This window comes from Arvicola amphibius, chromosome X (assembly GCF_903992535.2).
Source record: "Arvicola amphibius chromosome X, mArvAmp1.2, whole genome shotgun sequence".
In the NCBI taxonomy this organism is placed as follows: Eukaryota; Metazoa; Chordata; class Mammalia; order Rodentia; family Cricetidae; genus Arvicola; species Arvicola amphibius.
In genome coordinates this window covers 68,091,901-68,110,257 of record NC_052065.1, presented here as the reverse complement: position 1 = coordinate 68,110,257, position 18,357 = coordinate 68,091,901, and the positions used below count along the sequence as shown (strand labels likewise).

Genomic DNA, 18,357 nt, shown 5'->3' with positions numbered 1-18,357 from the left:
GGAAGAAACTATATAATTAGAATCCAAACGGCGAGAATTGATGGGCCATCCTAAAAGAGATTTTCTTTTCTTTATATCTTATTTATTTCTTCATTTATCCATTTATATATTTTGCTGCTTAATACTTATGTAGTATCATAGAAAGAATAAGATAAGGTGCTTGAGAAGCTACAGAAAGCCAAGTAGAGTATCAGACTCCCAAGGCCTAACAGAGCAGTATTGTTAATACTATTGAGTTTAGAAAATAATGAAATACATAACGGGAATTTAGACCTTATCATTGAAGAATTGGTATGGCAGGTGTAGAAGGAATGGCAGGCTGTGTCCCGCCACCCAGCTCCCGCATGGCTAGCTTTACACCCGAAATAACAACACACAAATTGTATTCTTTTAAACACTGCTTGGCCCATTAGTTCCAGCCTCTTATTGGCTAACTCTCACATCTTGATTAACCCATTTCTAATAATCTGTGTAGCACCACGAGGTGGTGGCTTACTGGGAAAGATTCTAGCCTACAGCTGTCTCAGGTCATAGAATCATGGCGACTGACTCATTGCCTTTTTCCCAGCATTCTCTTCTGTCTACTCTACCCACCTATGTTCTGACCTATCAGGCCAAGCAGTTTCTTTATTAATTAACCAATGAAAGCAACGCATAGAAAGAAGGCCCACCTACATCATTTCCACTTTTTCTGTTTAAATAAAAAAGAAAGGCTTTCACTTTAACATTGTAAAATTACATACAATAAAACAGTTATCAAGCAAGAATTATAGTTACTATATTTATATCTATTTTATCTTTTATCATAACAATGGAAAACTATAACTATAACTATCTATCTATTCTTCAACTCCATCAAAGACTCCAGAAGGATACAGTATTACCTAAGTAAACAAGAAGTAAGCAACTTCCAAAACTCTAGAAATGACAGAGACATCTTGCTGCTTGGATAGTCACCCAAAGTTCCTCTGTACTGTTGGGGCATCCATCTTCGGCCTACAGGCCCATAGTATCCAGCAAACATTTCCATGAAGCAGGAAATTCCAAAGACAGTTCAGTCACTTTCTGCTGTGTCCTGCAGAATGTCTCGCAGACTCTTTCATGAGTCAGGAACCCTGAAAGGCCATCTCACCATTAGGCAAGGGCAGCAGTCCTCTCTCTGAGGGTTCTCTGTGTCCAGTTTATGCAACAGTCCAGGCAAGAGCAGTTTCTTGCCCAAATGGCTAACAAACTCCATAAGGAACTTCTATACCCATCTTCCTCTTGAAGTAGATTGGTGCTGCCAGGAGCATCCCTAAGTTATTAAAACATTAAATGCCATATTCTGTAGTCTTTGAAAGATATGAAGAATGCCTATTTAACTAAAATATATCTCTATATATCTAGAAAATCTAACTAACATGACTACAAGCTTGACTATTATCGATGATTATCTATTAACAACCTATATTTCCTAATTATACATTACATTTTCTAATGAACTACACAATCACAATACCTTAATCAATATCAGAAATACATATACATATAACAAAATTGACCTTAAAATCCATACCAATGCAAATTATTCGTATTTACATCATATCCCCCTTTAAATGTAAAAGAACATTTATAAACAATATTTGGGAATATGGGCGCAGTTTTTTCTCTCCAAACTGCTTCCTGCTGAATGGGGGCACTGTTAATCAGATCTTTCATGGTATAACCTGTCTGCTAGGTTCATCTCAATTGGCAGTTGAATGAAGTAAATTTTTGAAGGTGTTCACAGCAACCTTTCAGGAGGTCTATCATACCATATTGGGATAGAAGCAATCCACAGGGTCTCATCCTCTGTGAAAACAAAAGAAGACGCTCTCCAAAGCATCATATCCTTAGACCCAAATTCTGAAGTCAAGATACCTTTAGAACGTATATGCAGGTTCAGCTTAGCAGCTCATTTAATGAAAGTGTTTTTTTGTACTTAGCTCCTTCACAGTCAAAAGTTTTAAAGAAGACACATATAATATAATATACAGAATCCAGACTCTCTGAGAATTTTCCATTTTTATGTGGCTTATTTTTATTTCTTTTAGTCTATAACTATCTTTACTCTGTCTCTTTAAAGACTTTACCCTTTTTAAGACATTAACTTTATTCTCTATATTCCTTTTCTCTCTCCCAAGCCTACATACACTCATCCAACATTGTGACCCATTTAAAGGTCTTTTATGTCTGAATCTGCCCTATTGTGAATCTGTAATTTTTTTTTACTGTCCAGGAACATTTTTGATTTGTGCCTTTAAATTGCTAAGAATTTAAGCTGTGACATTCCTAGGTCAAAAACAGGTACTGTGAGCTTGCTCCGCCCAATCCAACATATCCAACATGGCGGAGCCACTTGTGCCTCTGATCCTTGCACATTGCACCACTAGCATGGCGGAGCTGCTTGTGCCTCTTAGCCACAGCACGCAATGACCCCCTTTTAGGCACACAGTGAGTCTAGTTGCCATCAAACAAATCGTAGCACTTTACTCCAAATGCTCCATTCAAAGACTCTGTCTCCCGCAGGAGCCAGACAGAGATGGCAATGGCGGCACAGCCCAGAAACTGGTATTTCAAAACCGCCACTTTCTAGTAGACCTGATCCCACAGCCTACTCAGGCAGGAAGAGCCGAGCCATGGGTATGGTCTCAGCTACTTTGTTCCCAACCCTGAGTGGGCACACAAATGCTCCATAGCTGGAGTTTGCACTGGCGGCAGGGCCCAGGAAGCCGCGTTTTGAAATGGCAGGCGTGGCTTTTTTTCTGCAGCTCTTGCTGAATCAGGAAATCTCTCTACAGCACGCCCTAGCAAACAGCAAAAAGCTGTATTAATCTCTCTCTCTCTCTCTCTCTCTCTCTCTCTCTCTCTCTCTCTCTCTCTCTCTCTCTCTCTCTCTCTCTCTCTCTCTCCTTTCTAAGCTCTCAGGTTTTACATGGATCCAGTTTACCACACTGAGGCGCCAATTGTAGAAGGAGCAGCGGCGGGGGTGGGGTGTGTGGGGGGGTTCCTGCCGCCTGGCTCCTGGCCTCTGGCTAGCTTTACCCAAAATAATTACATGAATAATAAAGCACTGAATGGCCAATAGCTAGTCAGGAGAGAGGATAGGCCAGCCTGGCAGGCAGAATAAATAGGAGGAGAGACCAAGAGAAAGAAGGAACAAGATAGAACAAGGAGAGAAGGATTTCTGGGGCCAGCCACCCAGCTACAACAGCCAGCCAATAAGAGGGAAAGTAGGATTTACAGAAGTAAGAGAAAGATAAAAGCCCAGAGGCAAAAGGTGGATGGGATAATTTAAGATAAGAAGAGCTGGCTAGAGACAAGCCAAGCTAAGGCTGGGTGTTTACAAGTAAAAATAAACCTCCATCTGTGTGTGAATTATTAGGGAGCTGGGTCCCAAAAAGAGTAAAGAGTAAAATACCGACAGCAACAGGCAGGTGGGCCCAATTTTGTCTTATTTTAATACCATAATGTTATAAATGTTGCTTTTAAATTTTAAAATGCATTCCCCTATTATATTTTATTTGCAGTGAATATCACCTCAGCCAGGCAATTAACCGGATGTAGTCGCTTCAGCCATGTTTTCCCCTCATCTGCTTACCAGCATATTAAGATGCATAAGAGAATCCTGGGGCACTTATCTTCTGTCTACTGTGTAGCATTTGATCGAAGCGGGAGGCGAATCTTTACAGTGAGTTAAAAATTTATGATATGTAACATTATGCACTTACAACTGAAGCAAGACTCCATGCCATCTATTGTATTATACTGTATAAGTAATTCTGTTTAGACTTACTAATGTAAGAAAAGTTGTGTTGAAATTGTGAATAATTTCTTATTTTATATAAATGAAGGGTGAGCTATGATATCCACTATCTTTGGGGGAAATTTATTTTAAAAAATTGTCTTCAGAAGTCTATATAAATTCAAGATGGTTAATTTTTGTGAAACAAGTAAACTCTGTTTAATTCCATTTAACAGGCATTTATTAAAAGGCCTTTTCCATGTGTAATTGCTGCAAATTTGGTTTTAATAATTATATCACCTCCAAGATTAAATAGTTAAACTATAATGTGTATTAAACTTACATTATATATATTTCTTTGATTTTAGTGTTGCTTATTTTTAAAAACTTAATTTTAAGTTTTACTAAGTCATGTTCTTTGCTTTTGAGTACAAATTATAACATAATAATGTCTAAAAATATTGATCTAATTGATTCATTACTGTTAACATAGAGCTGAGAGAAGTAGCAGAATTTCAGATTTCTATTTGTATCCTACAGCAAAGGAAATGCTTTATATTTTGAGAAATTATAACTCCATGTATTGTATGACAGACTCTCCTGTGGATGACTTATGTCTCTAACTATGATGATATAATAATGGTGCATGTCATTTTTAATAAATAGGTAATTACTTTCCTGTATTAGAATGTAATTCATTTTACTATATTTAAAACTCATTTGGAATTTTTAAAGGAAAGTGCAACATAAAGATTTTTACTAGGGATTATTAATGCCCTTGGCTTTCCAGAGAAATCAATGTAGATTATGAACATAAATTTTGAAATATTTACAGAAAAAATTATTAAGACAATTAAGCCAAAGACTTCTAGGCACATAGAAAGAAGCAATGGCAGAAATGCTTAATAACGAATCACTTAAGTATATGCTTAAAATATTTAAAATGCTTTTAAGGTTATCAGTTTTGAAGACTTTGTCACAAATGCCACTGTTAGTTTGAACAGTACTTAGTTCTATCATTTAAACAATGTTTATATTTGCTACTGGGTCCACATATTTTTCCTTAGTAAAATGTTTGCTTTGTAATGTTGCTTTCCTTTTGGCTCTTAATGACAAGTTTCCATTTCCTTATAAATCTTCTGTCTTTTGTGTCACTGTAGGGTTCAGATGACTGTTTGGTGAAAATCTGGGCTACAGATGATGGGCGCCTCCTTGCTACACTGCGAGGGCACTCTGCTGAAATCTCTGACATGGCCGTTAACTACGAAAATACTCTCATTGCTGCAGGCAGCTGTGATAAAGTTGTGAGAGTATGGTGCCTTCGAACTTGCGCACCAGTTGCTGTCCTCCAGGGACATTCAGCTTCTATTACTTCCATACAGGTGAGGACAATGATACGATCTCTGACATATTCATAAATCCGAGGATTTTCTCATTTGTATTATGAATATATTGTCTGTTACATGATTTATATTGTATAGATAATAGCAGAAAGAAGGACAGTAGAAAGATGCTCATAGAGCTTTGCTTCTCATCTGCAGAGAAATATTCTTATTTTTTCCTTTTTATATAAACCTGTGCCTTTAGAAATAAATTTAAAAAAGCAAAATGGAGCCGGTTCTTCAAATCCAGCACCTAACAACATGTTTATTTATCTTATGTTTATACGTGAAGAGGGGAGTATACCTGTAAATGCCTGCTTGCCCACTAGCGAATACCTGTCAATCAAGATCTAAGCAGGTTCTAACATGGGTATTGTCATACTCTCTTAATATTTATTTCAAGATCTATGCCAGATTTGATATGTGTAGTTTTTATATTATAAAGTTTTAATATTAGGAAGAAATCTTTTTATTTTTAGTTCCAGTGATTTTTTTGCTTCCATGTGTTACTTGATATAAAATATGTTATTCATCCAATACTTTGACCAGATGTTGGTACTGTGAGTCCTTGATATCTCAAAAGCTGGTGTGTTAACAACACTAAGCTGAAGTTTTACCATTCTGTTTTTGTCGAGAGAAACCAAAGAATTTAAACTTTTACATGTAGATAATAGTTTTATACGAGGCCTTTACTTACATTACTTGTGTGCTTTTTAAATAACATTTCACTTATTTGTAGGGATCTAGCAGAATGTGCACTTCTGTATTCTGATTAGTTGAGGTTATTATGTGGATTGTTTTAAGATCATGCACACACACACACACACACACACACACACATACACACACATACACACACACATATCCTTGGACTTTGAAATTTCTCACACCTACCCTTAATGATATATTTGATCTTGTGGGTTTGAATTTCGTCTATACATTGATTGAACTGATAAATCAAATATCCTCATCTTGGCCCCATCTCATAGCTATGGTTTTGCCTTTCAACTGTGTTCTTAGCATCATTGCATGAAAGTCTCAAACTCAAAATTGAATTCTTTTTCCTCCCTCAAATTTAATCCCACTGAAGCTTCTTCCCTCATCTGTTTAAGTAATTTTTTGCCAGAAATAAAATACCTGAAGCATTTTTTGCAAAGTAAGGAGGGTTTATTTAGCTCAAGGTATCAGATATCAAATTGGAATTACTAAACACAAGCTCTGCGACTACCTCTTGTCTGTATGAATTCACGCTCTAAATAAAAAAGGCCGGAAAAAAAAGAGGCCGGAAGCATGCTTGGAATAAAAACAATGAATCACGGTGGAGGCATGTGTGCATAAAAGCTTGAATCACTCTGCAGGAAGTCCCATAAACACATTGGAGGTAGATATGATCCCTTGAAGGCATACCCTCAATAATCTCTAGATTTCCCCTGATGTCCCTGCTCAGAAAGGTCCCATCATCTTTAATAACCTATGTTGTAGACCAACCCTTTCATATGTGGACCTTTGTGGTGACATACAGCATCTTTATAGTATCATCCAAACATGGTGATTTCATGATCTTAATTAATGTTTATCTTCCTCCTGTTCCCTTTATCAAATCTGCCACCCAATCATTTTGTTCTGCTCTTCAAAATATACTCAGAGTCTGGAACATTCTCATGAATTACATCTGAATATGCTGCTCAAAACCACTAACATCTCTGGCCCTAGATTATTGAAACAGGCTTCCCATCGATCTTTCTGCTCTGAAGTCTCCCTTTTCCTAGTTTAGATTCTCCCTGGTAACTAGATGATTGTAAACTAGAGTTTACATCACGTCACTAGTACTCAGGAGCTGGCTAGCTTCTGTTCTGCAGGTGAGAGGCAGCAGAACTGTATCAGCTCTAGGCTTATGCAGTCTCAGACTCTAGGCTTTCCTTGCCCTCATCTACTGTTACCTGCTTTTCATTTTCACTGTGTTTTAGCTGCTGGTAAATTCCCCTCTTCTCCTTTTATTCCCTTCTTTCTGTTTCCTCCTCCTCTTCATTCTTCTTCTTTTCCTCTTCTTATTCCTTACTCTTCTTCCTTCTATCTCAGCCTCCCACATACTTATGCCAGGCTAAAATTCCTGATTTTTTCCTACTATTTTGTTATCTCTAGAGCAGTCTTCCCTAAACACTCACATAATTTGTCCCTTCACTTTGTAAGTACTCTATGCAGATCTTCTCAAGAAGACCATCTCTGACTTTACCATTTTATTAGTCTACTAACAGTCTGTGTCTTCTTGCTGTATATTTTTATTTAATTCATTTTTTTTTTAGAATTTCACACAGGAATACTGTATTTATATCATTTTCACCCTTCCCTCCAACCCCTGCTGGTGCCACCCTCTCAAATTTGTGACCTCTTCTTAATTATTATCTCTGTGTGTGTGTGTGTGTGTGTCTGTTTCTCTGTCTGTCTCTCTCTCTCTCTCTCTCTCTCTCTCTCTCTGTGTGTGTGTGTGTGTGTGTGTGTGTGAAACCTGCTGAATATTCATATAGTGTTGCTTATATATGTATGTATTTAAGCCTAACCACTTGGGTTTGGCTAAAATAACAGGATGCTTATCCCTAGAGAAAATTGATTCTCCCCCTCTCAATAGCACTTCATCTAGAAGTGAAGACTTGTGAAAAATTTTCCATTTACACTGGCATATCATTTTGTCCACAGTAAAAATTTCCCTTTGCATTCTATATTATTTACTACAATTTACTAATTCCTTTCATTCACAATATAGTATCCTTCCAATTTATTTCTTTTATAAATAAAATATATTTATATTATATAATATATTAATATATTAATATTAATAGTGGTTGTTACTGAATGATAGAATTTCAGGTTCCTTTTATGCTATTTATTTTTGCTCATTTTTTATAAGAGTTGTGTATCAGTTCATATGTTCAAAATATATGGATTTTCTTTCATGCCAGTCATGGTGGCACATGCCTTTATTCCTAGGAAATAGAGGCCAGAGGATATCAGCAAGTTTGAGGCCAGCCTGGTCTACATAGTGAATTCCAGGACAGCTAGGACTAAATAGAGAGATTGTGTTTCAAAAAGAAAAAGAAACACACGTGTTTTCTTTCAACAATATCTACCATTATTTACCAAATAAAATAATGTAATTACTATATAACAACATTTCAACATGTGATAAGGCAATTTAAATTTAATGGGCATAATAAAGGTTTCAGAATTTCTTGACAATGAAATTCTCCTTGGTTATGTTCTCATTCCTTTGGATGAGAGATCAGCAGCAAATTCACAGACTAGTTAATTGGTAAATATTTTAGATTTTGCAGAGTATGCAGTCTTTGTCAAATCACTCTTTTCTTACAATTGATAAAAATAGCTATAGACTGTATAAGGTTACTGTGTTCCATTAAATCTTATTTGTACAGATAGTCAGCAAGCTATGGTCCATAATTTGCTGACTCTTGCTTTATACTGTCGATTAAGCTTTGTAATAAAAATTTATTTATCTGAGAATTGAAACAGTGTAAAAAGCATGCTACCTGAATCCTGGTTTTCTTTAGCTTATCTATTGGGTACTAATAGATCATATTAATGGACAATATTTCAAATTTAAGTCTTTAGATTGAACTAATTTTAATATATACAATTATTGATTTATTTTGCTTTGAGTTCAAAATATTTATCAATCTCAGATATATTCATCCTTAATTATTATCTCAGTGGAAATTATTTTCTCCATTTGGGATTTTAATTCTGGTATTAGGGATTGAATCCAGGGCCTTGTGCATGTTAGGCAAGTGTTCTCCCATGGAACCACTCCCAGCCCTTCAGTTTCGATTTTAAAATTCGTACCCATACTGGAAAATATGATCTGCTTTTGAACTTTTTCTTGTCTTAGCCATCTTGGAGACTGATGGTTCTTCCCTTCTCTATGATTCTCTTTTGAGGAGATATAAAATACCAAGAGTCAGAGTCTGAGAAGTATATTATTATAAAGACTCTCTCCCTCCCGAGTGCTGGGATTAAAGGTGTGCTCCCCACTGCCCATCACGAATAATTTAAATTTTCAAAAGACAAAATCAACTAGGTATGGCGGCATGCACCTCTAATCCCAGCATTCTGTATGCAGAGGCAAGTGCAGGACCAGCCAGTCTACATAGTGAGATAGAAAACAGCTAGGATTACATAGCAAAATTTTATCTCAAAATAATCCATAGTTCTTATGAACATATATTTTCTACAATTGTGATTTAACTTAGTAATGTGTTTCTGAATTTATTCTCCATTAAAATATCTTAAAGTATTATTTAAAATTATTTAGAACAATAGTAAGTGCTGAAATGTTTTATGTCAGTTTCAATTTTGACTTTCACTTTTAAGATTTTAGTTTTAGTTTTATTATGTGTATATGAGCAGGAGGAAGGGTGCTGTGTATATGTGTAGAGTGCCTGTGGAGGCCAGAAGAAGGCATTGGATCCTCTGGAGCTGGAGTTTTAAGAGGTTGTGAAGCACCCAGTGTGGGTGCTGAGAACTAAAAGTAGGTCCTCTGGAAGAGCAGCAAGCATTAACTCCTAAGCCATTAGCTCTCCAGCCCCTCAGTTACTGCTTTCTGTGGGTTTGGGTGTTTAACATTGTTTAATAAGTGTCCATTTAGCTAGGGAATGTAAGCAACAAAAACCCAGATACTGAAATTCTTTTCACTTTGTGTGTATGTGTGTTTTGCGTGTGCATGTAGGCTTCCGGCATGCATGTGCTACAGCGCATGTTTGAAGGGCAGAGCAACTTGCAGGAGTCGGTTCTCTCCATCTACTGTCTGGACCCTGTGACTCAAACTCAGAACCTCAGGCATTTTGGCAAACACATTTACTCACTCAGCCATCTCACTGCACGGATGCTGACATTCTTAAATGTTTTCTTTATATGTTATATTTGTACAAAAAATAGTCTGAGCAGGACAACTTTATATTTGATTTGAATTCTTTTTCAGTTTTGTCCATCAACTAAAGGCACAACTAGATACCTCACTTCTACTGGTGCTGATGGAACAGTATGTTTCTGGCAATGGCATGTAAAAACAATGAAGTTTAGGTAAGTAGAAATATATTTTAGGAAATTTTTGAAAAATCAATTTGTATATCTTCATTCCTTGGTGATACTATTGTTCATGTATTGAAGTATGTAATGTAAATGCGCTCCAAGTGTGTATTTATATCCATATTTATTTTTATGTTCAGAGATTTTAAAATATTTTTTATAAAGTCAGTATTGAGGCTATGAAATTCATATGGAAAAGTGTGGTAAGACGTATTTGAACATTTTGTAATAATAGCATTAAATAAAAATGTTTGCAAAACTATTGTCAACATCTGACATAAATTATATTTATGAGGTTTAAAAACTTTTAGCTGAATCTATGATAATAGTCATTATTGACTTCTTTCCTTTAGCTTTTAAAAGTAATACTGATATTGAGTAGATCAATATTCATCAGTGTGCTAAGATTTTTTTGCCCATTAGATGAGCCTGATAGAATTAAAAACATTTCATTTATTCATAGGGATCGCCCAGTAAAATTTACTGAGAGATCCAGACCTGGAGTTCAGATATCTTGTTCATCTTTCAGTTCTGGTATGTATCAAAATTTAATGCTTTGAGTACTCAAAAACATCCATGTATAAAAGATTGATTTAAATTTTTTTGTGAAGAAGAAAAAAATGTGTGCCTGAAAGTTAACCATAGCAATGTTGTAAACCATCTGTTATATGCTACATGAATCTGTTTGATTAATAGCACCTAGTAATAATTTTTCTTAATTTAATTTAATACATTTTTATATAATGCTGGTTTTATTTGGCAAAGAATAAACAGTCACTAGCTCAAATATTTGTTAACTGGAAGTTCCTAACTTTACAGAATGTGTACATAATTGTGGCTTCATATATAAGATAATTGTAAGAAATATTCTTAGAGTTTTGGCATAGTATTTCTATATAAAATATAGTTATTCTTAAAAAGCTTTGATTTACTGTTTTTAATCAATAAGCCTATGTTTACTCTATAATTGGTAAATTTTCTTAGGTGAAAGGTATATTTGATTTACATAGTCTTTTTATCTTTTTCTCTGTCTTTGTTTCTTATTGCAATGAGAATTGGACCTACGGCTTTGAATGTGCAAGGCAATCCCTCAGACACTGAACTATATCCACAATTGTCTACTTTTTCACTTTTATTTATTCATTTTTAGCTTTTTTAACCTTAAGGGTCTTTTTTTCTTCCCTGAGACAGGGTTTCTCTATGTAACAGCCCTGGCTATCCTGGAACTCACTTTGTAGACCAGGATGGCATGAAACTCACAGAGATCTGCCTGTCTCTGTCTCCCAAGTGCTAGGATTAAAGATGTGTGCCACCACACCCAGCCAGAGGTCTTTAATTTTTAACATTTTATTCTTTTATTGTGTGTGGGGTGTGTGTGTGTATGTGTGGTGTGTGTGTGTGTGTGTGTGTGTGTGTGTGTGTGTGTGTGTGTGTGTGGTGTGTGTGTGTGTGTGTGTGCGTGCGCACGTCCTGACACATTTGGGTAGGTCCAAGTACAGCATTTGGGAGTTAGTTTTCTCCCTCTACCACGTGCTTTTTGAGGATTGAACTTTGATCCTTAGGGCTTGACAGCAAGCACCTTAATGCACTGAGCTGTCTCATTGGCTTTTACTTTCTTATTTGAATGCAAAATCTCACTTAATTGCTGAGGCTGGCTTTGAAGTCACGCTGAAGCCCTAGCCAACTTTTAGCTTACGGTCTTTCTGCCTTAGCCTCCCTAGTAGCTAGAATTATAGTTGTGTTAATTGATACAACTCTCCTGTTTTTCTTCAATTTTATTTCCTTTTCTTTGAAATATTAGCATGACATCAGTATTTGTAAGACAGTTTTGTGTTTCTTGAATGCTTGTTACTAATACAAGGTGAAGAATTAAATGGATCTAAAAGAAGCTCCTTGGTACTATGTGTTTTGTTTTGTTTTGAATCTTCTAGGTGGTATGTTCATTACAACAGGTAGCACTGACCATGTTATTAGAATATACTATTTGGGTTCTGAGATACCAGAGAAAATTGCGGAATTAGAATCACATACGGTAAGAGCAAAATAAGAAACTTAATCTTTTATCTCCCTCTTTTGTCTTTTCTGATCTGTACCATACTTTAGTGTAGATGAATATTAAAACCTTTAACTTAAGATGTCTCTTTTTTCTTCATGGTTTATCACAACAGGGTTTCTCTGTGTAACAGCCCTTCCTGTCTTGGAACTCGCTCTGTAGACCAGGCTGGCCTAAAACTCAGAAATCTGCCTGCCTCTGCTTCCCAAGTGCTGGAATTAAAGGTGTGCGTCACCACCACCCAGCAAGATGTCGCTTTAGTAATGAGAATAAATGTGAATTTTGGAATTAATAATTTTGTCCATAAGATGAGCCCTATTTGACTGTACATAAAAAGTTTACATACTTAAAAGACATTTTAAGTATATTCATATGAAAAATACTTTTATGAATTGAGCTTGTTGCTCTGTATGGTTTTCACAGTATCATGAAAGGCTCAATTGAATATAATCTTCCTTAGCAATAGCAGTCTTCATTTATTTTTGTTATTAATATTTTATTTAGCATACAAAGAAATCAGTTCGAATATATGATTTTCATACATGGATCTTGTACTTTGTTCTTATTAAAACCCATTTCTATACCTCCCTTCCTCTCTTTTCATTTAATTTTACATATATTCCATTACCCTCTCTTATTCCTCTCATGCACTTAATCTCTTTCTCCTCTCTCACAGTCTTCTTTCTACTTTCATATCATGCACATCCATACATATGTGTGTTTAGATTCCATGTATCAGAGAAAATACATTTCACAGTCTATGCCTGGTTTATTTAGCTAAACACAGTGATCTCCAGTTACATCGAATTTCCTGTAAATGTGAAGATTTCGCTCTGTTTTATGCATAGACAGAATCACATTATATATGTGTATCACATTTTCTTTATCCATTCATCTGTTGGTGGACATGTAGGATAGTTCCACTTACGAGTTACCAAGAGTAATGCACAATGGACATGAATATCCAAGTCTGTAATAGGTGGATTTAGAGTCATTTATATGAATGTACAAGAGTAGTATACATGGGTTATATTGTAGTATTACTTTTGAAATTTGCAAGAAACGTCTATACTGGTTTTCATAGTGCCTATAACACTATACATTCCCATCGGCAGCGTAGGGGTTCCTTTTTTCTTCATATCCTGGCCATCATTTTTGTAGTTTGTTTGTTTTCTCTGTCTTAACCATCCTGACTATTCTGAAGTGAGATGGAATCCTAATGCAGTTTGTGTCTGCATGTCCCTGATGGATAAGAATGTCGAGTACCTTTTCAAATATTTATTGATCATTTGCATTTCTTCCTTTGAGAACTGTACAGTTTTAGACATACCAAATCCTGCTTGCTCTCACCTTTCTGCTTCATATTCCAGATGCTAAATGTTGGAAGTTTATTTAAATTTTGTCTGAGAAAATCTTAGAAATATTCAAAGGTCTCATTCTGAGACCACTAAGTGTAAGAATCCATTTGAGCTAAGCATGACAAGGCAATTCCTCTGCACTGTGTATACAAGCACGGTCTAGTTCATAGAGCCGTTGGGGGAGGAGAGAATACGTGTGTAGGAAAAAAGTTAAGGGGGAAATGAAGAAAATTTGATTTGCAACACCGAAGTATTTTTAACAAGTTAAAAAAAATCCCCCGTTGGAATGAGTGGTTTAACACTCGTGTTGGTTGTTACGGCTACATTGTTTCTTCAGGGACATCTAAAATCAGTGAGGTCGACTGTCAGTGAGGATTCCGAATTTATCAGTAAATAGCACATCGACACCACAAAACAATATAAACTAGACATACGTGGATATATAGATAGCTTAATAATTTATAAAAAATTAGAATCATAAAATATGAAGGATTTGCTATTGTTTTATTAAAAGTTAAGTTAAAGTGCAGCTTGACAGCTGGACATCGTGAAACGATTACCCAGTGTGTGAGGTGGATGCAGTAAGCTTTGTTGTCAAAGAAAGTGCAAAGAGTTATCAGTTTCAGCTTAATGTTTGAAAGGACACATGGAGAAACAGAAGAAAATAGTCTTTTCTGAAGTTATACAAATAAAACAATTGGGAACTTTCGTTGAACTCAGTTGTCTTAAGGTGACCTCTATTACTGTATTGTCTTAGGGAGGATGTAATATTCAGAGCTATGCATCTTGATATGATTTACAGGCAGATTTGTTTATATCTAGTTGGTTTCAGAAGGCCACCAACCTACTTAGTTTGCACTTTGATAGAGGCTTCATCGATTTATTTTTTTAAGCAGAATGATTTTATTTTAGAATTGAAAATCATTTAAATAGAGCTAAGCTTTTGGGTATAAATTTAGGGGAAGAACACTATTTTTCATGTAAGTTCATTTTAATCAAAAGTCTGTTCTGTGTTTTAGGACAAAGTTGTTGCTGTTCAGTTCTGTAACAACGGAGACAGGTAAATATGGAGTACTTATTTGTATAAAGAAATATTTGATGTTTTTTATTATTCAGTCCAAAGCATTATGGTTGACATCCTGACACTGGCTTCTCGGGAAACTCCTTTAGAAGCCCTTTTCTAGGCTAAGCGTCTGTCTTCACATTACCTTCCTCAGACTTAAGCTCCAGTTTGCAGTCACTGCACTAATTCCTAGAAATGAGTTTGTATCCTAATTCAACTTCTGCAGTTCTGGGGATTCCTTATTGTACCCCAGTTTCACTGATGGACAGAGGTTTTTTAAAGATGATCTTCATGACTTGAATTGTTTTGCTAGTTTTAAAGATAAAACCTTAAAGATGCATTTGTGGGCAGGGAGATTGCTTTGTATCTTCTTTGGCAACAGCAGCAGGCTGTACTGATGCTGTCTGCTGTTTGAGAGATAACTTTAGACAAAATAACTTTTAGACAAAAGTTCCTTCTCACTTCACAGACACATGCACGAGGCAGAAACGAGGCAGAAAATAACTATTTTGTTCAGTCACTTAGGTTCAAAGTCCATGTCTATCTTCCTTGATATCTTCATCTCTTATTGAGATTTTTAACTCAGGAGTGACCACAGACTGTCGGCTCCTCATCTTCCCGAGTTCTTTTGTGTTTACTTGGTGTTTTCTGTTTTCTTCACCACCTAACTTCGTGAAGAATTGTGGTATTTGATTAGTATGTCTCTGATGAGTAAATATTTGTTCTATTCAGAAATTTTAAAGCATTTTCTTTTTTCTGTTGCTCTGAAATAAAATTTAAATGTCAACATGACATTTCCAAATTCTGTACAGCTTGACTTAGACAACTACATTCCTTCGCATGTGAATCTGTACATGTATGTTCTCTAGTTGTTTTGTGTGTTATTTGCTTTTCTTATGCTTTCCCTCACATAATTCCTAGTGGGAAATGTCATTGCCTACTTTCTACCTTATCTTCTTTTCCCTCCTCACGTCCTATCTCCCTTCTTCTTGTCTCTTTTTCCCTTTCTTTTATCTTTGTTTCCTTTCTTTCCCTCCTGATTCTGTTTTAAATTGTGTTTCATCTGGCCTTGAAGGTTCGTGCCTTACTCGGAGCCTTTGCTAAGGGCTCCAGATTTTATATTTATTTTGACATCCTCTCAATGTTTTTTCACTCGTCTCTACTACTTAGAAGATACATTCCCTATCTCTGTAAAATTAGACCTTATATACAAATAGCCGTGAACCCTCTAAAATATCTGACCCCTAAATGTAATAGTCTATGCTGGTCTAAAACTTGATAGAAAATAGATCAAGTTAGCATACATTTATATGCCCACATGACAACTCTGTGGGTGTCTATTTTATTTCTAAGTACTTTTGAACAATGAATTTTGACCATCTTTGTGAACTATAAAAGCAAATAATTATGGTTTATGGTTTACCTATATTAAGAATGACAAAACCTTAAAATAAAATTTAACCATATTACTATTTTTAAATGACTTTTAAATCTTTTTATTTATTGGTGTGTACATGTTTTTTTTTGTGTGTGTGTATTCACCACATATATGTGGGTGTCTGCATAGACCAGGAGAGGGCTTGGATCCCAGAGCTGGAATTATAAACAGACGTAGGTCTTATGACATGGGTGCTGAGAGCCAATTCCGGGTCCTCTAGAAGAGCAGCAGTACTCTTAACTGCTGAGCCTCCTCTTCAGGCTCCTATAAGTTAGTGATATTTTCAGATTTAGTTTTATTTTTAATTGTGTGTGTGGGTTTGTGCATGCATGAATCAGTATCCATATTTGCGTGGGTGCCTAAGGAGGCTACAGAGATCAGGTCCTCTGGAGCTGGAGTTAACTGGAGGTTGTGAGCCTTCTGACATGGTGCTTTAACTTGGGTCTCTTAACTGCTGAGACATCTCTCTAGCACTTATTTTTACTTTTAACCCTCCCTCCCTCCCTCCTCCCCTCCCTCCCTCCCCCCTCTCTCTCTGTGTGTGTATGTGTTCTAAATGATGGTATGTGGATCTGAGTACAGTGTCCACAGAGAGGATCAGATCTCGTCAGATCTTGTGCATTTGGAGTTAGAGGCCTTCTTAACCACTGAGCCATCTCTCCAGAACTCATATTACTATTTTTTTCCTACTGAAAGAACCTGCAATTTTAATTCTTGTCTATTTGTAAATGTGTATTTCAAATACATTGTTACTAAGACTTAAAAAATACAGTCAATACATAAAAAAATCTTATATAAGTCTAAAAATGTAAAAAGTATACAGAACATGTAAAATATGAATGGATGAATGTCTGAAATATCAAAATACTGACTTGCTTTTTCTAAGGAAGGATCATAGGTGAATCTTTGCTCATTCTTGAAATTCTTGGTACTCATTTTCTTTATTAGTATAAAAATAAGCAGTTCCTATTTAGAATATCCAATTTCACCAATAAGAAAATGTAAATTAAAATCACTAACAGAATTTTCCTTAAAAGTTACAAGATAATTAAAAATTTTATATTCAATATGTTGAGGATTATAAATTGATTCTTACAACTTAAGATTCTTATTTTTTTTCAAACTGGGAAACAATTTGGCAGTACACATTAAGAGTGCTTTAAAATGTACCTGTTTTAACTCAGTACAATATATGAGATTGTACAAAGATAGTTAGAGATGTTCTTCATAGCATTCAGTTTAAAGCTATAATGTAAAAATAATGTGCCTTAGTTAGGGTTTCTATTCCTGTGAAGAGACACCCTGACCTGACTATGGCAACTCTTAGAAACATTTAATCGAGATGGCAGCTTACAGTTCCATAGGTGCAGTCCATTATCATCAAGACGGGAAGCATGGTGGTGTGCAGGCAGACATGACAGTGTACAGGCTGCAGAAAGAGCTGCTACATGCTGACATGCAGGCAACAAGAAGTAGACTGAGAGTCCTGCATCTTGTAGGCAACAGGAAGCAGTCTGTGACACTGGGTAGTATCTTGAGCATATATAAGACCTCAAACTCACCTCCAAAGTGACACCCTTCCTCCAGCAAGACACCTACTCTAACAAAGCCACACCTTCTAATATTGCCATTCCCTTTGAGGGCCATTTTCTTTCAACTACCACATAATGTAATTATTGTTATGAGCCTTATTAAGTAAATTTTGATATCATCCATGTAATTGAACACTTATTGAAATTGATATAGTTTATACTTATAATTATAAGTTAAGATCTACAAAATATAACTATGAGAACAATATTGCATATTGCAGGATTCTGTTTCCTAAGGGGGAAATTGGTCAATATATATATGTTTCAATGGATTTTTATTTTTTTTCTACAGTCTCTTTGTATGTAGCTCATGCAGGCCTTGAACATGTGATCTTCCTCATCTTCTTGAGTGCAACAGACAGACATACAAGCATGTTTGGTTTAAATGCGTGTCTGAAATAGTAGAACAAATACAGTATCAAACTTGTGGGTAAACACATCTACTTTTAACAGTAGCTCATAATGAAACATCCTGCATATTTATAGTGTTGTACAACCTTCAGTGTTAATCTTTGAACAAACATGTTCTTTAACCTTATAGATGCTCATTCCCTTTAGCTGTGAATCTTCACGCCTATCATCACTCTTTCCCGGCACTGGGCAACTGTTCC

The 18,357-nt window shown here is 35.8% G+C and overlaps 1 protein-coding gene across 1 annotated transcript in view; it reads left to right on the top strand.

Moving 5' to 3' along the window:
- Brwd3 (bromodomain and WD repeat domain containing 3) overlaps positions 1 to 18,357 on the top strand; it is a 108,802-nt gene that overhangs the window by 37,627 nt on the left and 52,818 nt on the right. The window contains exons 7-12 of the mRNA XM_038316391.2: positions 3,549 to 3,709; positions 4,924 to 5,145; positions 10,136 to 10,236; positions 10,706 to 10,776; positions 12,174 to 12,274; positions 14,673 to 14,713. Of these exons, the coding sequence (XP_038172319.1) occupies positions 3,549 to 3,709; positions 4,924 to 5,145; positions 10,136 to 10,236; positions 10,706 to 10,776; positions 12,174 to 12,274; positions 14,673 to 14,713 (697 nt within the window). The remainder of the gene's footprint in view (positions 1 to 3,548; positions 3,710 to 4,923; positions 5,146 to 10,135; positions 10,237 to 10,705; positions 10,777 to 12,173; positions 12,275 to 14,672; positions 14,714 to 18,357) is intronic.